This window comes from Protopterus annectens, chromosome 14.part0, assembly GCF_019279795.1.
Source record: "Protopterus annectens isolate FY-2018-M chromosome 14.part0, PAN1.0, whole genome shotgun sequence".
NCBI lineage: Eukaryota > Metazoa > Chordata > Ceratodontiformes > Protopteridae > Protopterus > Protopterus annectens.
Window position 1 is genome coordinate 478,387,197 of NC_056748.1, and position 25,415 is coordinate 478,412,611.

The 25,415-nt window shown below is 40.7% G+C and overlaps 1 protein-coding gene across 1 annotated transcript in view; it reads left to right on the forward strand.

Annotated features, from left to right (window-relative positions):
- The window catches only part of MMS19 (MMS19 homolog, cytosolic iron-sulfur assembly component), a 2,295,919-nt gene that overhangs the window by 1,902,620 nt on the left and 367,884 nt on the right, over positions 1-25,415 (forward strand). The window contains exons 24-25 of the mRNA XM_044055580.1: positions 2,164-2,167; positions 2,791-3,051. Coding sequence (XP_043911515.1) covers positions 2,164-2,167; positions 2,791-3,051 — 265 coding nt within the window. The remainder of the gene's footprint in view (positions 1-2,163; positions 2,168-2,790; positions 3,052-25,415) is intronic.

A 25,415-nucleotide genomic window follows, 5' to 3' on the forward strand; every position in this document is an offset into this window, starting at 1 on the left:
GTTTTTTTTTGAGGACCATACCTTTGAGTAATTATAGAACAGAGCTATACATTTTATAATGTAACTCTAAGTAACTGCTAATGTTCATAAGGATATTGGCTGCAGTAGTAGCAGAATGTTCTGTAGAAAAGTGACGGCAGCCCAAACCATCTTCATTTCTTTTTTAAATGCAAGAAATAATCTGTCATCAGTCTGTTGGTACATTCTAGGTGGCTTCCTGAACAGACTGAAATGTGCACAGTCTGGGAAACTTTATTTTCTTTTATGTTATTACTATATGGTTATTCACTGTTCACTTTTGTTTTATTGTGTTATCTTTGAGGCTAGTAATTTCTCTGAAAACACCAACAGCAAATGTTCATGTACTACTAGCTACCTTCACTGTTTGTTTTGATAAAGACCTTCAGCTTTCATTTTGCGAATGTGATGTTTATTTCAGTAAGAAAAAAACCTTCTTTGATGAGTCTAAAATCGTTTTGCCTACCTTGTTCATGAGAAGCTTTAAAATTTGGGCCAAGGGCATCTACCTTCCTCTAGCAGCGGAAAGTTCTATTCATGATCATAAAAAAGTTGTGAACTGTGTAAGCCCACTTGACTACCCATTCCCTTTTAAAGGATGACTCAGAAGGAACGTCTGGTTAAGTGACTTGCCTAGAGTCGCACAGGAGGCAAATGGAGGCTGTGGGAATCTAACTGTCACCGAGTCTAAGTCTGCAGTCCATAGTTTTAAACTCTGTGCTAGAAGAGTAAATGCTATTCTAGAGAAATGGAAAGGTCAGTGTAAATTATGATTAAGGAATCTGTAATGTGTGTGTGTGTGTGTGTGTGTGTGGTCATGACCTCATAAGTCCACATTCTCTTCGATTATAAGAACTTTGCTGAAGAATGTGTAGCAGCCTAACAAAGCATGCTTCCTGTCCCCTACTTCCATCAAAAGAACCTTCCACTTCAGACAGTACACCTCCAGCTGAAAGAAAAAGAGCCCCCTTACCATACTGAATTTTTAAGTTGGGGAGATGTGGAAGAAGAGCTGGCCTTTTCCGGATACTTCTGTCTTCTAGTGTATGACATGGATAAAGAGAAGTCATCATTTGACTTGTTTACTCTGAATGTCTCCTTTAGGGAATACCTCAGCATAGTGAGAGAACATACTTGTTTGGAGAATTACTCCCCGACTGTCCACCTCAGCAACTTGTACTAGCCAGATAGTCATGGACTGTAGTCCCCTCCCCCAAAAGACTGCAGCATTCAGCCCTACAGACTTGCTTCTTTACTCAGTTTGCAGGCTACAACCCCCTCACAAAGACTGCAGCAGAGTAAATACAAGATCCAGCCTTTCAGAAGCTTACATGGTTCTCTTGTTACTCAGTATAGTCACTGACTGCACTCCCACCCAAAGACTGCAGCAGATTAAGTACAACATCCAGCCCTGTGAAAACTTAAGAGTTGTCTTTTTACTCAGTATACTTGTGGACTGCAGCAGAGTAAATATAACATCTAGCCCTGCACAAACTTACATATTTGTCTTTTTACTTGGTCATACACTGCACCGCCTCAGGACTGCAATAGAGTAAATACAATATCCAGCCCTGCAAAAACTTACACTTATCTTTTTACTCAGTTAGTCAGAGATTGGACCCCCAAGACTGCAGCAGAGTAAATGAAGCATCCAGCCTTGCAAAAGCTTACAGAATTGTCTTTTTTACTCATAATCATGGACTGCAACAGAGTAAATACAAAATCCAGCCCAGCAATAACTTACATGTCTTTTTACTCTGTGTAAGGAGACATTTCTTGTTCATTCTGTTGCCCTAATCACAGTTTGTTCAAAATGGTACCATGTTTAATGCCTCTTCTCTATTTGATACTTACTTGGTGACCTGCTTTTTGGCTGTTCAGAACTAGACTCAAAGATAGCCTCTGGTACTCCTTAATTTTTCCCTTTCCCTTCGATCTCTAATTAATGAGCTATACTCGACTCTTGCTGGCAGCCTGCACATTCTTAAGTGCTCTTTCCCACTACCGCTTTTGTAAATCTCCCTCTTTACCTGTATAGGCAGTTCTGTGTTGCTTTGCATTTTCCCTTTTCCATATCCTAAAGTTTGACTGATAACTACTTGCTGTATTATTATTATTATGTCTTTCTACCGTTATTGTTTTTAGTCTGGTACTTTTAATACTACGTAGTCTAAGATTTACACTAGTAAACACGCTTAATTACTTGCATCAAAACTTTAGCAGTCCTAACTCTGTTGATTGTTTTTGGACATGCACTGGCCCTAAGAGGCTGGAACCTGACCTTTTCGCCCTCACCCAGCTCAGGTTGACATTGCTCCCCTACCCTATACTCAGTGCCCACCTGTCTCCACTACAATTACATTTATACTTCCCTAAGCCCAGCAACTTCATACCTACAACCAATCATATACATTGCAGCCACCTTATTTGCTCTTCCCTCTTATACATATCTGTATTACATCACACCAGCTTTCTTTTAGTCCTTCCCTCCTTTCTCTACTTTTTCTCCTCCTACTACTATTCTGTCCACCCACCTCTATTTAAACAGCAGTGGCTTAATTTATTCTAATGATCACCCCGTATTAAATTCTTCAAACCTACTTTTCTCTACTATAACTACATTATGCCGCCCTTTCACTTACTATCTCTACTTTTGTCTCTTCTTGCCCATGCCACGTCTTATTGTACTCCATTGTTACCCAACCTCACTGTCACCTCCAGAGTACCGCATCATAATTCTAAATCATCCCCCTCTCACCCTGCTGTTATTAGGAAGGGATGATATACCAACAGTTAATCCAAGAGATGATCCGTCTAAGGAAAAAGTGTCTTATGAAAATGCTTTTGTGATAAGTTACAATAGTGATGCAGGGATTATCAAGAATGTAACAGAAAAAGAATGGACAAGATTTGCAAGTTTATCAGATTTAAGTGTTATTTTTGAGAAGCCCTTAAAATGTATTTTTAGAAAAAGTTTTAAAATTAAGAATTTAATAGAAAACAGGGGTGAGGTGATTAACTTGAATAGACAAGGTAAGAGGAGCACTTTGAATGGGTATCTTGTTCTCGGTGCCTACATGTAATAAATGTACATATATTGGCGAGAAATAAACAAGCTAGGAGTAAATGGTATGCTAATTGTAATATCAGTGGGGTGGTTTATGTAGCAGTATGTGATGTATGTAATGCATTTTACAAAGGCAAAACAGAGGACATTTCAAACAAGGATTTAGGAGCATATGATCACTTCAGTGGCTCTGCTGGACAGAGGCACAGGGAACTAATCTAAGGGGGCGGTGAAAGCCAACACATTCTGGCTAGGCTTATAAATGCCTTCAGGCAGATAGCCTAGTATCAACCTATATACGAAATCAAAAACAGGAATCCTAACAATGCCCTCTATATTGACAGTATGACATGTCAGTTAGCTAGTTTTTTATTTTTTGTAATAGACGTTGTACCTATAGACAAAAGAGGAGGGCCATGGGAAGTAAAAATAGAATACAAGAAGCTGTAATTGCAAATTATTTTAGAAGCCAGCAGATTCCCCGGAATAAATGAAACAGTTTCCATAACTCCTGTTTTGAAGCTAGCACATGCTTGCTATTTACATGTACGTTTGAGAGTGCAGCCAGAGAGTGAACATGCATGAGTGTAATAGCTAACCACAGGAACAGAAGCTTACACCAGAACCAAAAAACGGTACATGAAGGTTTAATATCACTAGTACATTCACAGAAAAAAAATCTGCTTCCTCAAGCATAAATCTAACCTCTTAGCTTAATCTATTTAAATACTAACTCAATTAACACATAATTAAGAAAAGAATTAACATTTAAAAACACACGCACTTGTTCTAGTGTTACATATAGGTTCATAGGTGTATATTAGGCTAATGGTCCTGGAGCCTTTACAAGCCTAGCCCATAGGATTACCCTGGCATTGTGCCACCCAACCTTAGTTCCTAGTGCCTTTGTTTAGTAGAGCCACTGGAGTGATCCCTGGGGTGAATTTTCTATTTCCCATCCACTAATCAAGATTTCTCTTGAAGAGGGCCAGTGAAGTGCTCTGCTTGACATGTATGGGAAGTCTGTTCCATAGCATGGGCAGTCTCTGGGTTATGAAACTGTCCCTCCAGCATGTTCTGTTGTTTTTGATAATGAGGTTGAGGTCTCTGGAGCATGTGAGGGATTGGGATTTCTTTAGATGTAGCATTTCTAATAGAGCTGCCTCAGACATGGCTTTGTAAGTCAAGCAGAGATTGCCTCTAAGTAGGCGATATGAGACAGAGAATAGTTGGAGTTTTTTGAGTCTGTCCATATAGGACAAATATTTAAGGCCTAGGATCCTCTTTGTGAGGTACTTTTGCGGCCTCTGCAGTTGTTGCAGGTATCTAGTGAGGAACATGCCAAATGGAACATTGTACTCGATGATTGGCCTAATGAAGGAAGAGTAGAGGGGGACAATGACCTCTTTCTTCTTGGATGCAAAACCCTTAGTAGTGAGATGTGCCACTTAGAAGGACTTTCTGACCACAGTGGCAATGTGGTGGTCAAAAGAGAGGTTGTTGTCAGCCTGTGTTCCCAGATCTTTTATAACGCCTTCTGTGTTCATTGGACTATCATCAATGTGGTAATTCAAGGGATCCAGGTTTTTTCCAAAGGGGATGAAGACAAATTTTTTTGGCATTGAGCTTAAGGTCATGGTTCTGACACCAATCATTGGTCTCATTGAGGCCTTTTCTGTAGGATGTCAACATCACTTGGGGAGTTAATAATAGCTCCCAACTTACAATCATCTGTGAACTTTGTCAGCCAGAGTCCCTTCGTGTTGGCCTGGACTTCAGAGAAGTAGATACCAAACAGGAGAGGAACCAGGACCAAACCGTGTGGGACTCCACTCGTGACTGGTCGGCAGTCTGACTTGAAGTCAGCTACTTTCACACTGTGGGTTGTATCTGTGAGCCAGTTTGCAAACTACAGTGTGATATAGGGGTTAATACCTAGCTTAGTAAGTTTTTCTATGATTCCTGAGTGGGGAATGGTATCAAAGGCCTTGGTCAGATCCAGGTAGGCTGTATGAACCACCTTACCTTCATCCACAGCTCTGGTGACTAACTCAAAGAAGTCAACCAAGTTGAGCAGGCATGATCTACCCATCACAAAACCAAACTGTGTAGGATTCAGAATTTGGAGATTTCCTATATCCTTGTTAATTAGGTCCATGATGATGCATTCCATAGCTTTGCATATCAGACTCATCAGGCTAATGGGACGATAGATCCTAGGATCTGTAGTCGCTCCTCCTTTGTGGAGAGGGATGACTGTAGCAGTCCACCATTCAGTAGGGACAAAGCCTTAGGTGAGGCTGTGATTGAACAGGGCACACAGGGGAGGTGCCAGTTCACTCTGTAGTTCATGTAGAACACAGCTAGGGATAGTGTCAGGTCCCATAGAAGCTGTATTCTTGGCCTTGGACAGAGCTGTTTTAACCTGTGCAGCAGTAATACTGGGTGTCTGGCAATCTACTGGCATTGTGATTGGTCCTTTGTAGGGGGGGGGGGTAAAGTTAGCACTGAATCTGTCCGCCAGTATATTTGCAATATCTGTTGGCTCTGTATAGGAGGTACCATTGTGCAGTAGCTCAGAGCAAATCTGGGTATTGCCATGGAGATTCTTTACATAACTATAGAAGGCCTTGGGGTTGTCTTTACTATCTGCTGCAATTCTGTTTTCATAGCTAGCTTTAGAGGACTTGATGAGGGATCTCAACCTTTTGTTGAGGCTGATAAGGGAGTTTTTCCAGTCTTGGGACTTCACCTTTTTCCTCATCAGTTTCCTCCTTCTGTTGTAGAGTTTGTTTGTGGCAGGCGACCACCAGATTGGCTTCCTTTTTTTTGAGGAGAGCGTCTTGGTTCTATTGGTTATGGCGAGATCCATGCATTTGTGTACGTGTCCGTACAGTGCATTGGTGTATGATTTGGCGGTCATGGAACTATTCTCCATTTGCATGAGTGCCGTGAAGTTAGCCACCTCTGTTTTTAGGTGCCGAAAGTTAGCTTTTGAGAAGTTTTTCATGGTGGTTACTTTTGTTGGGGTGGGGGGGGTGGGATGTGGAATTCCAAGGTGATTAACTTGTGATTGGATCTAACCAGGGAGGAGTTGACTATTGATGTCGAGCAATGGTCACTCATGTTAGTAATGACCAGGTCAAGGATGTTGCTACCTCTAGTGGGGGTAAGAACGAGCTGGTCCAGGGCATTGGAATTAATGAATTCCAGAAAGTGTTGGGCAAGTGTATTGGTACATGAGTAGTTTTCCCAGTTAATGGAGGGGTAGTTGAAATCGCCCAGTATGAGAGAGGTAGGTTGGACCCTAATATTCTGCAGGGTGCTTAGGAATGTGAAGTGTGAATCTTGGGACATGGTTGGGGACTTACAGCATGCTACAACCTGAATCGCTGTCTTACCCAATGTTAGCCGCACCTGAAGTATCTCGGATGCATTATGTTGGGCTACCAGTCTGGAGGTGTGCGCATCTTTTATGAATATGGAAACACCACCACCTTTGGAGCTTCGGTTCAAGTTCTGGGGCTGAAAGGTGTGGAATGAGTTGTAGCCTGGTAGTACAGGGGTGCTTTCTGCTGCCTTGAACCAGGTCTCTGTTACAGCACAAATGTCGATATTCTCCATTATAAGGAATACTTTGAGCGAGTGCATTTTGAGATTTAGACTTATAGCGTTGAGCAGCATGACCCTCAAATTGCATTTGTTTGTAACTGTTGCAGTGGTAATTTGGTCTTTGGAACACCGCCTAAAAAAGGCATTATAGGGGTGGCAAGAGCCTTGGCCAGTATCTGGAAGCCCAGGGGTGACAGATGCAGGCCATCTCTGGTAAAGCATCAAGGTCTGTCAGTCATGTCATCCCCGGCAGACAGATACTGGATCCCCTTAGAATGACACCAGAAACTTAGCCAGTTGTTGACATCACTCATTTTCTGCTTGTACTGTGGTATCATTCTGGATGATGGTAGGATGCTGCTCAGGGCTAGAGTCATACCTGCCTGGGCTACATAATCCGAGAGCTCCTCCATGCCTCTTTTCATGTAGTCCGGGGGGGGTACGTCTCGGGTTATTCACACCCACATATACAATGACAGAGTCATATTTGTACCTGTTGTTGAGGGACCTGAGTGCGGATCCTGGCGCCTGATCGGCAGCTGACTGTTACTTTCTTCCTCTTCAACCTAGTGAGTGGGACATCAGTGTACCTCACTATTGAGTCACCTTTGACTAGTGTGTTGGGCATGCTGTTTTGCCTCAGGGGCTTTGGTTGAGTGGTGCACTGTTTAGGAGAGTTATGTGTCTCGTGATTTTTGTTGTGTTGTGGTGATCAAGGACGTTTTTGCCTTGGAGGTCTCTAATGTTTGGTTAGATTTATATTGAGACCCTCCGCGAACGTGGGTGTGTGGTTTGTGTTTTTATGTGAAAATGCTGGTGTGTGTTCTGGAGGGCTATGTGCTCCATGTGGTGTGGTGCAAGTGTTAACCTCCTCTTGACCAGGTATTCCGGTCTTGGCTGGAGAGTGAGTGGCTTCCAATTTGGATATATAAGGACATCTCTCACAAGTCTGAGTGTTGGGGGGGGGTAAGAGGAGAGGGTTGTCAGTGTACATGAGGCAGTTGCTACATTGCCTCAGGATTCCCAAGTTCACCAGGTTAGTAGAAGAAAGCACAGGGAACTGACCTTTAGACATGACTGGAGGGGTGGGCATTAATAAGTACTGGAGCTGTTTCCTTGTAGAACGTTTAGTGCTTGTAGCACTTTTGTGTACTACAATAATTGCTAAAAGAAGTCTGGTAAAGTGATAAACTAACAAGCTAGTAAAAGTGCAGGAGAGGAGCGAACTAGCAGATCTAAGGGAAAAATTGAAGAGCAGACTTTGGCACTGCTCAGAAGCTTACAAACAGTCCTGGATACAGCAAATCTGTATCTGGACTAGATTAGTTACAGCAAAGGTGTGAAACAAGCACAGATGTGGGCTTTTAAACCAAAAAGTTGAAAGAGACAGAAATACTGCCCAAATGGTCAATAAACTACACTTTATGGGCCAAAAAACACTCCTCTTGTGGTAGATAGGCTATCTAGTACTTACCACTCCCACTGATAAGCTAGAAGGCTTCCCTCCAACACAGAAAGGCTTGGGAGGCTCAAAAGCTTACAAACAGTCCTGGATACAGCAAATCTGTACCTGGACTAGACTAGTTAAGGGAAAGGTGGGGAACAAGCGCAAATGCGGGCTTTTAAACCAGAAAGTTGAAAGAGATGGAAAACCTGCCCAAATGGTCAATAAACTACAATGTCTGTGCCAAAACCCACTCCTGATGTGGTAGATAGGCTACCTAGTGCTTACCACTCCCACTGATAATCTAGAGGGCTTTTCCCTCCAACACAGAAAGGCTTGGGGGGGGGGCAGAGAAGCTTACCAACAGTCCTGGATACAACAAGTCTGTATCTGGACTAGACTAGTTACAGGAAAGGCAGGAAACAAGCTTGGGGATATATATATATATATATATATATATATATATATATATATATATATATATATATATATATATATTAATACAGAAAAACATCTAAAACAGCAGTAAATACAATTCAAATGCAGTGCAGGCTAGCACATATAAGATATCCATATAAAACATTTACAGATAAAAACATTTTAAAACATGTAGATATTTATTTGTAAGTAACGTATTTAAAAAAGAAAAAAAAAACTGTAAAAAAAAAAAGATATAATTTATAGATTTTCAATTAATACAGTTATACAAATGCAATAATTCAGGCTTCAAAAAATAGAAGCCATTCAGCCCTGGAGGACAAAACGCTTTAAAGTAAAGTATCCACTAATTTTCATATCTCTCTGTGGCATTGACTAGATCCCCACCACTTAAAGATTCAAAGACATTTTCTAATAAGAAAAATTTAAAATTATGTGATTCTTCTGTCTCTAAAATGTGTTTATATAAAGCATTTGTTGTAACTGTCCTTTTTATTTCAGACAGATGGTTACTAATTCTATTTTTAAACATCTGGTTAGTTTTGCCAACGTACAGTGATACATATTTCATGTACAGAGCCGTATATACCATTGCTTAGTTTCACAATTACCGAAGTAATTAATATACTTACAAAAAACACATTAGTAAACGTTTTACTTCCTACTGGATCAGTAAAATATGTATTAGTACAAATATACTTACAAAAAACGCATTTATGTGTTCCTGGTTTATTTAGATGCCCTTGAATATTACAATCATGTTGTTCCTTGTAGCATAACCTATTCTTTAAATGTGCACATCTCCTATAAGTAAACATTGGTTTATCCAAGTGCACATTTTGCAGTTCAGGAATATATGATGAGAGGCCAATATTTATTAATAATATCCTTAATTATAGCAGTGTTCTGGTCATATGTTAAGAAGTATCTGCAATGTATTTTTTTCCATGTTATTATTATTATTTTGAACATTGTTATATCGCTTAGTTTTATATATATTAAAAAATATAATTGGATATTTTGACTGCCTTTTATCTATAATTTCTTGTTTAGCTTGTATGGCTTTTCATATCTGATAGCCACGTATCTCAAAATCATCCACCATATTATATAATTGCCTTGAGTGGAATAGCTAGTTTGTTTATAAGTGTATCTAAGTTAACATTATTAAGCCTCAATCCTGATGTGTTTGTACATAATAAAGCTGCTTGAGCAGAACCCACAAAGACTCGTCTATTTTATCCTGACTAACCAAGCAACATGGTGTCAGAACTGGGATTCCAGAAACTGCTTTTCAGAGCTATGAGATGCAGAGATGACAGTGATAGTAAACTAAGAGAAATGAGCACAAAAAAGGGCCAGAAATGAACCAAAGGTAAAGAAAGCTTGCACAAACAATTTATTTTACAAAAAAGATAAAACGGAACATTACAAGGGCACAAACCACATTGTTAAACAAGCAAGAGGCAAAAAAGGTTCATTAATTAAACAAGATGTTTAAAATTAAGATATCTGATAAAACGATTATCAGAAAAGCACATAAGGGCTTTGGAATTGCCTTGGAATTGCAAAATGAGCATGTTTAAAGCAAAAACTGGCATGTTTAGAGTAAAATGAGCACAAGAAGGGTATAATGAGCATGGAAAAAGATTAAACGGGCAAAACGAATATAATAAGGACAAAAAGGACACATTAAGCATAACTAAAGAAAGGCGACTGCATGGTTTTGGCATAACTACTATTTTGCATTGTATTCAGGGCGTAACTAGAGTTATTCAAAGCATCTCGAAGTGTGTAAAAGTGCTTACAGTGTGTGCTTATTCTGTGCATTTATTCCGGAGAGTTTATTTGTGTGCAAAGTGCAACTGTTTCATAAAGTACAGTCAAAATACAGCCATTTCCAAAATGTTCTTGTGCTGGGTGTGTCTATTTGCAAAGTGCCACCATTACAGCATGTTTCTTGCACTGTAAAGAGTTATTTAGCAAAGTACCGCCATTTTGGGAAAGTTTCAGTGTGCTATGTACTGGTTATTTGCAAAGTGCAGGCACTTGAATTGTTTCTTACTCTGAGCTTCTTCTGCCCAGTTTATTTTAAAATACAGTTATTTAGAAATGTTTCTTAACAATAATGATGAATGACTTTTACAGTACAGTGATTTCAAGAGTATTACAGTGCCCGATAGACTTATTTTGCAAAGTCATTTATTCAGAGGCGTGTTATGCTATTGGGCATAGTTGTACATGCTAGCATAAATTTCTGGCATATGTATATGTGTGTGTGTTTGTGCATACTTGCAGAAACCTTCACTGGTATGTGTATATATCACAGACGGATTTCAAAAACCAATACCATTGGTGTTTGATTAGAATATTGCAGAGAACTGGAGAATGTTTAAGCAAGAGTACAATAGTTTTATGCAAGCAGCTTATTCTGATAAAGATGCACTCACCAGGGCATTCATTTTGCTAAATCTAGCTGGGTCAGAGGCCATTGAAGGAGAGCATTAATTTGTGTATGCACCAATAGTATATGAAGGAGAAGGTGAAAAACGTATTGTTGTACAGGCTGAATCAAGGGAAGACCCTGAGTCTTTGAAACACAAGTTCAGAGAAATGTGCATCCCCTAGATAAATGTTATATTAGAGAGGCATTTGTTTTACACAAGAGTTCAAAAACCAGGGGAAACCTTTGCAGCTTATATAACTGACCTACCTGAGAAAGAGCTAAAACGTGTCGGTTTGGTGACTTAAAAAATGAGTTGATAAAGAACAGGCTTGTGTATGGTATTAATAGTGCTGCAGTGAGAAAGAATTTGCTTTGTGACAGTGATTTAATGCTGAGCAAAGCTATTGAGATTTGTCAAATCCATGAAATTACAGAAAGGCATGCTAGTATGCTTGCTAGTGATAAGAGCATGGTTTCTACAGGCTCCAGAGCAAAGGTAGACGGCGTGCAACAAGTGGCTAGCAGAAGCAGGCCTAAGCACATGGCACTTGCCACCCCTGCAGGCTCCCCAGGTAAAACCCATAGTTTTCCAGCAAGTTCTAAGAAAAAGGACATGCTCAGTGCAGTACAAGGGTGTGTCAGCAAAACCTAAATCGAGCTTTATTGTTAACTGTTACAATTGTGGTGCCAATCATGAGTGTGAAAGAAAAAAATGCTTAGCATTTGGTCAGCAATGTCACAAGTGTTAAAAAAAAAAAATAGAAGCATTTTCTGAAGTTTTGCAAATCAAGTAAACCACACACAGTTATAAAGAAGGGTCACTTAAAAGCAAGTTGATCATATAGAGAAATGCCATTCTACTTTCTATATAGATGGTGTGTCAGTAATTAGTGAAAAGGTTAATGCAGTAAATTTGTTGATAAAGAATGAAGTGTTTTGTACTGTCCAGATCAGTGGTAAAACCACCAAACTTAATGTGGACACTGGCTCAAAGTGTAATGTTATGTCAGCAGACATATTTATTAAAGTAAAAACTAATGAACAACTCAATATGGCTAGTTGAGTGAAACTTGTTGCCTATGGAGCTGAAGAAATTCAAACCGAAGGCTCAGTAGTGCTTTCATGTTGTTTGGCTAGGAACTGTTACAGCTTGTTATTCTTTGTATTTTGATGACATGTACAGTCATTATTGGGTCTCAGAGACAGTTTGAGAATGAATTTGCTTTCTTTTACCAAAGAGGTTCATCATATAAGCACATTTTCTAATTCCAATTTTACTGAAGCCATTTTCTCAGAGTATGCTGATGTTTTCGATGAAAATTTGAGCAAACTTCCATTTGTGTATTCTGTGAAGTTAGACCCAGAGGTCAGTCCAGTGGTCAGACCAGCAGGAAAAGTTCAGATAGCTATGCAGAATAAAGTTAAAGCTCAGCTGGATAAAATGGTGCAGCAAGATGTAATTTGTCCAGTTACTGAACCAATTGAATGGGTGTTGTCCATGGTAGCAGCCCACAAAAAAGGCTCAGATGAAATCAGAATATATATTGACCCAAGAGATTTGAACAAATCATTAAAGAGACCGCATCATCCAGTGCCTACAGTTGAAGTCACAGACCTAATACCAAATGCCATGTTTTTTTTCTGTCTTAGATACAAAAAGTTCATTTTGGCAAGTGATGCTTGATCGCAAATCTTCATTATTGACTACTTTCAGTACCCCATTTGGCAGATAAAGATTCCTCAAGGTGCCATTTGGAATACATTCTGCAAGTGAAGTCTTTCAGCGTGCAATGGAGCAAATTTTTTCAGGTTGTCCTTGTGCCATAATAGCAGATTATTTATTGGTTGGAGGCAATGGTGAAGCAGAGCATGACAGAAACCTTAAGAAAGTTCCAGACAGAGCAAGTGAAGTGAACTTAAAGTTCAATCTGCTGAAGTGCAAATTCAGACTACCAGAAGTTACATATGTAGGTCATTTATTCACTAGCACTGGCTTACGACCAGACTCATCCAAGCAACCAGCCATTCTTGAGATGCCAGCACCAGATAATGTTCAGGTTCTACGTTTTCTTGGTATGGTCAACTTTTTAGGCAAGTTTATACCAGACTTCAGTGAGTTGACAACACCTTTGAGAGAACTAACGTGCAAAAATGTTACGTGGTCTTAGTTGGAATAGCACCAGAAAGCATTTGAAGACCTTAAGCAGAAAATTGCCACCCCACCTACATTAAGATACTATGATTTCAGTACACCACTAACTCTTTCCTGTGATGCTTCAAAATTTGGTCTTAGTGCAGTTATTTTCAAGAAGCCAGATCAGTAGCCTATGCATCTAGAACTCTTAACCTAAACTGAAATGTAATATGCTTAAATTGAGAAAAAACGTTTGGCAATAGTATGTGCATGTTCAAAGTTTCATGATTATATCTATGGCCGAGTTATTCAAATTGAAACTAGCTCCAGCGAGATTACAAAGAATGATGCTCAGATTGCAAGAGTACAACTTCAAAATGGTCTATGCAAAAGGCAAACTTCTTTATCTGGCATACTTTATACAGATTGCCCAGAAATACAACGGAACAGCTTCATGCAGAGAATTTTGATTTTGACATCATGGAAGTGCATAATTTTTCCACCACGAGACTTGATGAGCTGAGAGATCATACAAAGCCTAATTCAAATTTGCAAATGCTCCACCACTACATTAATGTTGGATGGCTGTCAAAGCAATCTAGTGTACCACCTGAAGTGCAAATTTGTTTTCCTTACAGAGATGAGATCTTGATGGAAGTTGGCATTATTTTCAAAGGTCCTAAAATTGTTGTTCCTGCTTCTTTACAACATGAATATATCCAGATTTTGCATCGTGGTCATCCAAGTTCCAAATCTACCAAAAGAAGGGCAAGAAAACTAGTATTTTGGCCTTCTCCAGTAAAAGACATTGATGAAGTACTGTCTTCTTCTTCAGTATGCACTAGTACTAAACCACATTTGCAAAAAGAACCTCTTCAGCTAAGTTAAGTTCCTGAACTACATTGGTCAACAGTAGCCACTGATATATTTGAGTGGAACAATCAACATTACTTAGTGTCGGTAGACTCTTATTCAAACTGGTTTGAGATTGATTTACTACCTAATGTCCAGTGTTGTTATCACCAAGTTGAAACGTCATTTCTCAGTCCATGGTAGTTCACACAAAGTTGTTTCTGACAATGGTACTCGATTTACTAGTCAGTTGTTTCAGAAATTTGCAAAAGAATGGGACTTTGTACATGTTACTAGTAGTCCAGAATATCCATAGTCGAATGGACTAGCTGAACATGCAGTACAGAGTGCAAAATAATTACTTGAGAGGTCAAAGTGTGGAAATACCAATGCCTTTTTGAATTTACTTAATCTCAGAAACATACCCAGTGATGATATATTTGGCTCACCTGCTCAGAGACTTCTATCCAGGCAAAGCAGAACAACACTGCGTATTAGTTCCAGTTTGTTGAGGCCTAAAGCTAAGAACAACAGATAATTAGAGCCCAATTATTCAGAAGGTGTTCTTTCCAGAAGTCAGATTATGATAAATCAAGCAGATTTCTTCATTCATTGAAAGAAGGAGAGACCGTGAGGATACAAACGACGAAAGGTTTTAACTGATTGGTCAAGTAACAGGTATATGTACTGAGCCAAGATCCTACTACCTAGAATCTGAGGGTGTGGAGTACAGGAGAAATTGCAGACATCTTCTTCCTGTACCAGAATCGATATCTCAGCATTGCACCTGTGATACAGACTCTAGATCTCAGAGCAATTCAGACAGTGTTCCAGTTTTAAGAATGTGTCTTAACTTCTACTTCCATTCCTGATGATGTTCCTGACGTCCCTAAGGTTGAACATTCAACAGAGACTGTCCCAGTTGCTAGACCTAATTCAAATTTCTATGTCACACGATTTGGTAATATTTCCAGACCTAGTGTGAAATACACAGCAACCTGGACATAATTGTTTATATGTATTTAGTTCTGTATTATTGCATGACAAAGAATTATTTGTATTGATTGTATGTTGATTAATGTTGTCAATATTGCATAACTGATTACTCAAAGAGGGAGGATGTAGAATAGTGTGTGTGCAGTACCTTTAAGAAGTGTTTTAAGGTCGGCATGGGCATATAAATAGCAAGCATGTGCTAGCTTCAGTGCCATTTTAAGAGTCCAGCCAGAGAGTGAGCATGTATGAGTGTAATAGCTAGTTTGTTTATAAGTTTATCTAAGTTAGTTATTAAGCCTCAATCCTGATGTGTGTGTACATAATAAAGCTGCTTGAACCGATCCCACAAAGACTCATCTATTTTATCCTGACTGGATGAGTGACACTCCATAACCTCAGTTTCTGTTTCTTTAGCTTCTCCATTACTAATCTTTTCTACTTGCCCTCTTTGTCATCTTATTTTTTGGATTGTAGTTTTCCATGTCCAGATTCCTTTGCCTGTATTTCTCTTCAAATATCCTTGGTGCTGCTCTTTTTTATTGACTAGTTTTGCTTTCTCCTTTTCATAAATGTTACACCATAGTAAATCTATTTTTCTTTCCCATGTCCATATTTCTTCTTCAGATGTCTCCTAATCTTCCTGTTTGTCATTACTTTGGGGACTCGTTTCATAATGCTGTGATGTTTTGTATGGTGGTGATAATTTTCCTTAAGGACCTGCTTCCAAAATCATACTCTCCTTGTTTCTTGATCTCCCACCCCATTTATCATTGTCACCCCTTTTGATTTATAACATTCTGCTTATGTTATGTACATGAGTCTTAATCACAAAGCTCTAAAGCAGCTCTTTAATTCAGATAATCCTAAACTACTTTGCTCTAAAGGGAGAATCAACTTATCCCACTTTAATTCTTGCCCGCTTCTCATCCTTAATAAATTCCTTCAGCTCTTTATTAATTACCATCTACAATTTCTCCTCTGGATGATATCAATATGCCTGGCCTGTATTTAAAACTAGAGAGACTGGTAACATTTTCACTGCTTTGTATCTTACTATCCATATCTAAAATCAAGAGTTTCAGATCCTCAAGTTTTGTATCATCGTTTGTTTAGTATCTTCCCACATATCCTTAACTGCCATAACATATTTTTTTTTTAATCCGTACACCTACAGAATTTGTCTCAAAATGTTCCATAACACTAAAATGCACTTTTCTGGATTTATCAAGTACAAAATATCATCTATAAGTAGAGCTAAATTTTCTTGATTACCATACCATTTGTATAACTGAATATGTGAGTCCCTTATTTTCTTTGTCAGTGGCTCTAAATTTAAAGCAAATAATACAGGGGAAAGAGGACACACTCCATACCCATTTCCTTTGTTTAAACTCAGCTTGTTGGAGAGGAGCCCTCTGACCATAATGTTCGTCTTTAAACCTTTGTCCTCCTAATCTGTTGTTTTTTATCAGGGAATGCAGATACTAGCATTGCCTACTCATAAAATCCTGGCTGACTATCATATGCTTTCTCTGTGTCAGGACCCGCCAACAATAGTGGTATTTTCCTACATTCTGCTTCCCCCTGGGTCGTGAATGTTTTGTTAAAGTTGTGAAATGTTTGACTCCCTCCACACACCACAATGATTCATATATATTAATTTTGGAAACACCTTTGTCATTCTGTTGGCTGGTATAGACATAAAGATTTTATGGTTTAAATACAGTGGCAGTCTTGTGTCTAATGTTTGTCATAGGAAATTTCTCACTTTAAATGCATAAAAATCTATAAGCTTCAAAGTGACTGCAATCATCAAATCACTAGCCATATTCCACACTGGAATTATCTGTATTGCCTGGGAAAGGATTACAATATGAAACATTACCGTACATTGCCAGATGTTCAGTCTTGCCACTCATAGGAGAAAAACTGTGCACCTGCGTCAGCCTCTTGAAGGTAGTGGCTATGGAAGGTACCCATTTCAATAACCAGCAGAAAGGTCCTTCTCACAATCCCATGTGAATGCCAGATCAGTGGAAGAAAGTAAGGGAGAGACAGAAGCCAAACAGTCTTTCATTCCTCATGACCCATGAGTTCCTTTCAACTGGGATGAAGTTCAGTTTGCATCCAAAATTGGCATACAGGAGGAAGAATGTGATAGGTGTACCTTAGCATCCACTTTGAGGAGTTCCTCCCAAAGTATCTGTACTCTCTTTTTCATGTTCAAGTGTTTGGATCCTGAATGCAGTTGTTGACATGAAGTGATCCCTTTAGTCCACCATTGAAGGCAAGGAGGTTCACTTGGAATTGTTGAGTCTTCTCCCCAGTCCTCTTGTGTGACTTGTAATTGCTAGCTAGTGCTGAGGAGTTTCTCAGAGATGTTTGTGTGACTTAGCTCCACAGGGGTGACTGAAGCATCATGTATGTATGCTCTTTTTTTTTCTTTGACTGCAGAAACAGTCTCATCATTGGCATTTCTTTACAGGCTCCATTTCCCTCTGCTCTACAGGTCTGCCTTGATCCTCCCACCAGTACTTGGGTTACCTCCAAGGAGAGGCTACCCATGACCATGGCTTGCATTCCATATGTCAGAAAAGGATGTTAAGGTAATCTTCATGTAGCATTATCCTAACAACCAATGGGATTTGTGTATTTTAGGCCTGTATCCTTTTCTATTTTGACTAGTACTAACAGTATAGTACCTGCACATCCACAATACTGGACTGCATTCATGCTTTGGCTGGGCTAATGGTTCTGAGTCCCACAGTCTGCAGTGCTCACTTCCGGGGGCTTCCCCCAAGTATACTGTTGCAGGGGGACATGGCCAGCTTCCCTCCTTTGGAATGGAAGAGGCAGCATCACCCACTCACAGACATCCCTGCCTGGACTGTTCCACTGTCGCCTGGGCCACTACACAGACTCCGTATTTCTAGGTCACAGGTAGAACTTTGACTCTGTGCCAAGGAGGTAGTTGTATGCATGAGATGTGACATCCAGCACAGGTTGTCTTCAAGGCTGATCCCATTTTATTTTCTTTCCTTCTCTGGTTGTTTGCTGCCAGTACCTGTTTTTTTTTTTTTTTGGCTGATTTTCTACCATTTTGCCTACTTTCTGAACTCCTACTTTTAGTCTTTCCTATTTGTAAAATCTTTCTCCAAATTTCTGGTTTAGTTCTTAAAATACTTTCTGCAGTTTTTGAAATATAGTATTATGTATGTATGTATGTATGTTGTTAGGAATATAATATTCTGTATGGTTGTTATTCTCCTTAAGGACCTGAATCCAAAATCCTACTGCCACCTTACTTCTTGAATTCCCACTGTTTCATCATCATCCTTTTCCACTTTGATTTTAACTTTCTGCTTGTGTTTTTTGTATGTAATGGTCATATTATGTGTGTATTAAAATACAGTAACTCTGATGTTGTCCTCTTCATTTTGCTTCATTGATGGGTCACAAATTCAATCCTTGGATCTGCCTCAGCCGACTTTTACAGACTTCAGCTTCCAGGCTCGAGCTCCTCCCTTTACTCACTATCTCTTGCCCCTAGCTCAGTCCCCTCAGATCTCATTTGCTGCATGTGCGTACAGACATGGTTACGAGCGCTCGAACAGTCGTGCTTTTTCTGTAGCAATTTTTTTCCTTAAAACTTCTTAAACTCTCTCTAAAGTTTATCGGTAGATAATCTATCTTAATATTATATTCTAAGTTTCCTCCTTGCCCTTTTCAGTGTATTGGAGGTGCGTTAGGACTTATCTTCTCCCCCACCTTTTTCTCTTTTGGGCTTTGGCCCTTCTTTCCTATTTTGTTTAAAAAAAAAAAAAAAAGGGTATATATTTATGTCTTCTTTTTCAGCATGGATAAACCTACAGGCTTCAAGAGGTGCCCCAAGTGTGAGAGAAAAATTCCATACTAGGTTGCATATGACAGATGTGTTTATTGTTTAGGACCTGCTCATCTGGATTCCCCTTGCAGTATCTGTGAGGGGTTTAATCCCATAGCGATCCAAGAAAGAAAGAACAAACATATTCTAAAGGGCCTTTTACCCCTTTTCCAGGGGTTTAACCCCCCCCTAAGGAATTGCTCAGAGAAACGCCATCTCAAGGACTCTAGGGTGTCTTTGTAGCCTCCTGCCAAGATTCCGAAGGGTTCTGATCTGAGGATGTCAGTGCCAAGGCCAATGTTATCTCCCTCGGATCCCACAGATTTGATGGCTCCACGTGAGCCTTCTACTTACTCAAATTCTCTGGATCTGAGTTCTTATGCAGCTTCCCAGATCCACAGCTCCCTGGATTCACAGTCCATTACTCATTCTCGTGGGAGATGTACAAGATCAGTTTCTCCTATGGTTTAACTAAGATTTTGCACACCCCTAGGCACTCGCTTCCTTCTTCAGTGTCTTCTTCCAGATCCTCTACAAGCCTGTATGATGATGTGGACAAGATGGTAAGGTATATTATCAAGGCTCAGATCCAGGTTTGGGGGTACTTCCGGCTCCTTCACCTCATGGATCCAAGAGTATTTCTCCCACTTCTTTTTCTCCTTCTTTGATCCATGTTTCAGTTCCTGAGCCCCAGAACAGTAGTCTTCTGAGGGATTCGGGGTTGGATCAGAGGACTCTTGTTTCCTCAATGCCAACAGTGACCTTGATTGCCTCTGCTCCAAGGTCTCTGGATCTGGGATGTCATGGTCAGATCTGAGGGGCAAGGTTTAGCTCCAGTATTTTCAGATTTTTCCCTTTCCCTTGGAGCCTCGGCCCTTGACAGTGCAGGTCTGGTTCTGTCTGGGAGTCAAGGTTCCGGTGAATTTCCTCTTCTTCTTTGCAAGTTCTGGCTCCTAGGGAGTTTGGTGGAGTATCCCCAGGACCTTCGGCTTTCCAGGTTATAGAAAATGCTTTCTCTGTAAGCAGAGCACTGGATCCTTTGACTTCTGCTCCTCCCTGTGTTCCTGCATTGGATTTCAGTCTTGGACCTACCATCTGTGTCTAGGTCTCTAAGGACCTCCAGACCATCCCACCTGAGATGGCCCCTTCCTCTTCCGACTCCTCCTCTGAATATCCCACAGAAGAGATCCCATGGAAGAGGACGTGGAAGAGAGGCACTTGGACTCCCCTATGGAGTCCCTTACCAAGTGTTGTCTAAAAAATCCTCCTCAGAGGAATCCATATTCCTGGAGACCTTTCGGACAGGACCATCTACATCTTGGGTAGCCCCCTTGGAGGATGCACTTATAGTCCTTGTTGCCTGTCGGGCCTGGAAGGAGCAGGACATCATACAGCCTGTACCAAAACACCTGGACAAAATCCTTTCTCCCCCCCGAGGACCAGTCCTTTTGGAGTAAGAGCATCCCAGTTGAAGCTTTGGTGGTGGCAGTGGCTACCAAGAAAGAGCTCGTTCAGCAGTGTTTGACCGTCCATCTGCCAAACACGGAGACCTGAGCACTGGACAGGTTCAGGAAGAGCACCTTTGCTTCAGTGACTATTTCTCTGAGAGCTCTTAACTATTTGGCACATTTTATTCACCTTCAGAGAGACCTGGTTAAGGAACTGTCTGAATCCTTGGTGGAGTGCATGCCTAAGGAGGAGTTGGATAAGATTTCTCCACAGCTAACCACTCTCACCTCCCTAGGGAATTCTTCCATGAGGCTTGTTTACCACTCAGCAGAAGGATCTTCAAGGGCAGCCAGCACCAGCATTGGGATGAGTCAGCATGCTTGGATGAGGCTTTCTCATTTCATGGAGCCCTTTAAGGCACCTTTTGTCAATGCCCCCTTTGGTTCTTCACTATTTGGATCATCATTATGGAGACCCTGACCAGCAGTGAGCAAGAGGGTAAGACTTTGTCTGCAGTAGGGATTAAGTTTTACACCCCTCAGTGAACCTACTCAAGAAATCAGAGGGGCTGAGAAGACTTGGTTCTGTAAATTGCAAAGCTCCTGATCAAAGAGGAGAGTACTCCTCCAGAGTCAGAGGAGGAGGCTATAATGGGAGGCACTACCGCAAAGTCAGGGCTTCAGAGAACCTTTTTCCAACAAGCCCTTTCAGTGCTCCTGAAGTGTTACCTGACTGACTCTGGATGCAGTCAGGGGCTGTTTTTCTCAGCACTGAAACGCCTGGGCCCATATAACAACAAATGCTTGGGTGCAAAGCATAATATCCAGAGGCTATTACATTCCCTTTTCACAACCCTTCCAGAAATTCAAAAGAAACTCCCTGATGTTCCACCCAGTCAGAGGGAGTTAGCAGTCACAAAAATCAAAAAAAGTTACTGTAAAAGAGAGTCATTCAAGAGGTCGCAGCTGAACAGAGAGGGTTCAGAACTTACTCCCATTTCTTTTTGTTGCCTAAGAAAACAGGGGACCTGAGGCCTATCTTGGACCGAAGCAAACTCAACTTATATGTAAAGAAAGAGAAGTTCAGGATGGTAACCATTCAGTCTATCCTTCCATTATTAAGGAAAGACAATTGGATGTGCTCTGTGGACTTGAAGGACGTGTACTATCGCATAAAAATAGACAGGCATTCCAAAAGTTATCTGCTCTTCCGCCTAGGAGCCAATCACTTAAAATTCAAAGCCCTGCCCTTTGGTCTCACCACAGCCCCCTGGTTGTTCACCAAGTGCATGGCAGTGGTGGCAGCTCATCTCTGACTGCAGAGGTTTCAAGTATTCCCGTATCTAAGACAATTGGCTCCTGACTGCCCCCCCACCCAGCGTCAACTTTCTCAGGCCAGAGACTATCTTTATCAGATATCCCACTTCCTAGGCATCACCATAAACACAGACAAATTACAACCATTGCCAGTACAAAAGTTAAGAGTTCTCTGGGGTCCAGCTAAACACCATTAAGCAGATAGCTTCTTGCTTCAGCACCTCATCGACACCTGGCTCTTCAAGTCCATGCCATTCTATTTCACCCCTCTCCTCCTGCCAGATTGATTCTATGAGCCCTGGGATCTATGGTAGCTGCTATAACATTGGTTTCTCTAGCCAGGTACTATATGCGCATTCTTCAATGGACACTATTTGTTCAATGGTCAGTTCTACATCAGTCCCTTTGTATTCATATAAGGTTGACCAGCATTTGCAGGACTCATCTACAGTAATGGATTCACTCAGATGTGATGGTTGGCAGACCTTTCATCCTCTCCCCCCGCAACAGCCATAGTGACCACAGATGCTTCTCACCTAGGGTGGGGGGGGGGGGTCATTTCGACTGAAAGATGGTCCAAGGCATGTGGACTCCAGTAGAGATCAGATTGCATCTCAATGTCCTTGAAATGAAAGCTGGCCTCTTATTGTTGCAAGCCTTTCATGAGGCAGTCCCTCTATGGAGCATTGTAATACACACAGACAACATGTCAGTAGTTTGGTATATCAACAAGTAAGGAGGAACCAGTTCATACCCTCTCTGCAGAGAGGCCATGAGGGTTTGGGAATGTACGCGGTCTTCAAACTGCTTTCTACTTGCAACACATGTAGTGGGGAAATCCAGCATATTGGCAGACAGGCTCAGCAGATCCATTCTGATGCCCCACAAGTGGTCCCTCAGTCAGTCAGTAGCAAACAAGATATTCAACTATTGGGGTCTCCCCTGCTGCGATCCTTTTGCATCCCCTTACAATGACAAGTACTGCAGTAATTTCACTCTGATCCCTCCTTCAGGGAGCTCCCTGAAAGATGCTGTAGTCCACAACTGGCCACATAGTCTCCTTTATGCTTACCCTCCTTTTCCTCTGATTTCAAAACTTCTTCAGAAAGCCAAATGGTTAGAGAGCACAGTGATCCTCATTGCCCCCTTTTGGCCTTATCAGATTTGGTTCCCCTTCTTCTGGTCTCACCTCAAACATCCTCCATGGATACTGGAACCCAAACTGGACCACCTCTCTCATCCTACACTAGGACTCCACCCGGATCTCCCCTCACTCAAGTTAACCAGTTCCCATGATTGGGCTGCTAATAATCACATTGATCTTTTTTCAGCTCCTATTTCCTCAATCCTTCCCTTTCTGGAGTCTTTATTTTAGCAAGGTTCTAGTTTTGAGACCATTAAGCTCCAGTTAGCAGCCATGTCCAGTTTCCATACAGGATCACATTCAGGATCTGTTGCTTCAGCCAGGTTATGTAAATCTTTTATGAAAAGTGTTTTTCTTCTTAGACCTCCAATCAAGGACCCAACTCCCCCATGGGATCTGACTGTCATCCCACAAGGTTTAACCCAAAGTCCCTTTGAACCGGCTAATGATTATGACTTAAAATATTTGTCCTGGAAGTCTGCTATACTCGTCACCATTACTTCAACAAAACGAGTCTTGGAATTGCAGGCTGTTTCATCCAAGCCTTCCTACATAATTTTTCACAAGGATAGGGTTTCCCTCTGTACTGATCCTTCATTCATGCCAAAGGTCTCCACAGAGGCTAATATAAATCAATGCATTCACTTGCCAGTGTTCTTTCCTAACTATTCCAGCAAATGAGAGTATATTTTGCATTCCTTAGATATTCACAGACAGTTATGTTTCTACCTCCATAGGACAAAGCAATTCAGAAGATCAGAACAGTTGTTTGTTTCTTTTTCCTCTAATCCTAAGGGTCAAGCAGTTTCAAAAGTCACAATACCAAACTGGATACCCAGCTGTATAGATTTTGTTTATGAAAAAAATGGTCTGAAGTTGCCTACTCCTCCAAAAGCCCCATTCTACAAGATCCATAGCTGCTTCAGTGGCTTTTTCTTCTAGAATTCCTATTGATGACATTTGTGCTGTGGCTGCCTGGTTCAAGTCTCATACCTTTGTGTCCCATTGTAAGTTGGATATGATTTCCAGAAGCAGAATATCCTTTGGCTCCTCGGTGCTCCGACATAATCTTCCTTGTGGCCGCCCAAGAAATAATGTAGCTGGGTACTCTGACCCATGTGTGAAGCAGAATGAGGACAACATTAGATTTTTTTAGTTGTGTACTTAACCTTAACTTGGTATCTGTGTTGTCCTCTTCTCATTCTTCTTCACCTTTCCGCCCAGCCACCCCCCTCCAAAACACTGTGGTTCTAGAGCATCTGGAAAGTTTTTTTAGGAACCTACATTCCAGGTTGAGCCCTTGGTTCCTTTCCCTCTCTCTATAAGGGCAGCAAACTCGATCTGAGGGGATTGTAGGTTAGGGAGGAGCTCAAGCTTGGAAGTTGAAGTTTGTAAAAGTTGGCCAAGTTGGATCCGATGATCAGATCCGTAACCCATCAGTGAATCAGAATGAGAAGAGGACAACACAGATACCAAGTTATAAGTACTTAACTAAAAATTTCCCCTTCTTTTATCCAGGTGAAAGTTCTTTGCTTCCATTTTTTAAATATCTGAAAAAGATTGTAAAAGGTATCCATAAGCATCTTCTTCAGTACCTCTATTAACAACTCTTGACACCTACCCAACACGTAGTACAACCACTGCTCTCATATCCTTCCTAGATTCCATCAGCAAAACTAGGGACAATGGTAAATTTATATCTTCTTTATTCCTTGACCTATCTAAGGCCTTTGTCACTGTATGACACAGCCAAATCCTTTGGCCTCTCACACTCTACTCATACCTGGTTTACAAGCTACTTGTGTTGCAGGCAGTCTGTTAAACAGCAGCATAAGCTATCCCTTTGCCAACCAGTTACCAAAGGTGTACCCCAAGGCTCTAGCCTTGGTACCCTTCTGTTTAATGTATTCACAACCAATGTCTATACTACTTTGCAACAAGCCCTCTCTTGTACAGTATGCAGATGACTCACATTTGCTCCTCTGAGAGCCCAACCCATCTTCAGCAAATAACACACGAAGGCATAACTCCATTGAAAGCTCAATTACTGCTCAACCATTTAAAAAACACACTCCTGTTTTCTTTCCCATATTGCATCACCTTTTCAAAAGTAACTTCAAAATCACCTCCTTAAACAGCACTGATACTGCATTAAAATCTCATACTAAATTGCTTGGGATGACCATAGATAGCAGCCTAAAATTTTACCTACATATTCTAAATGCAGTTAAAAAGTACCAATGTTAGGAATGCTATACAGAACAAAAAATATCCTGACAACTAATATTAAAATAACCCTAGCTAACACTTGCCAAATGCTATCACTTCTAAATGGAGAACCCATCCTTACAAACCTTCAGTGATATAACAAGGTTGCACATTTTGCTGCAAACAACCCCAATCAAAGCCACCACTGTACTGCACTAAAATAACTAAACTGGGTAGAATTAACTCACTATCACATACACCCAATTAATCACAGTAGAAAATGTTTAGGTTTTCTCATAATCGTTAATGTGTTTACCTCAGAAACACAAAGTACAGGCTTTGATTGTTGGAAAGGAAAGGCTTAAAAAGGCCTACTTGTGTCTTTAGCCTAATAATAAACTATAATAA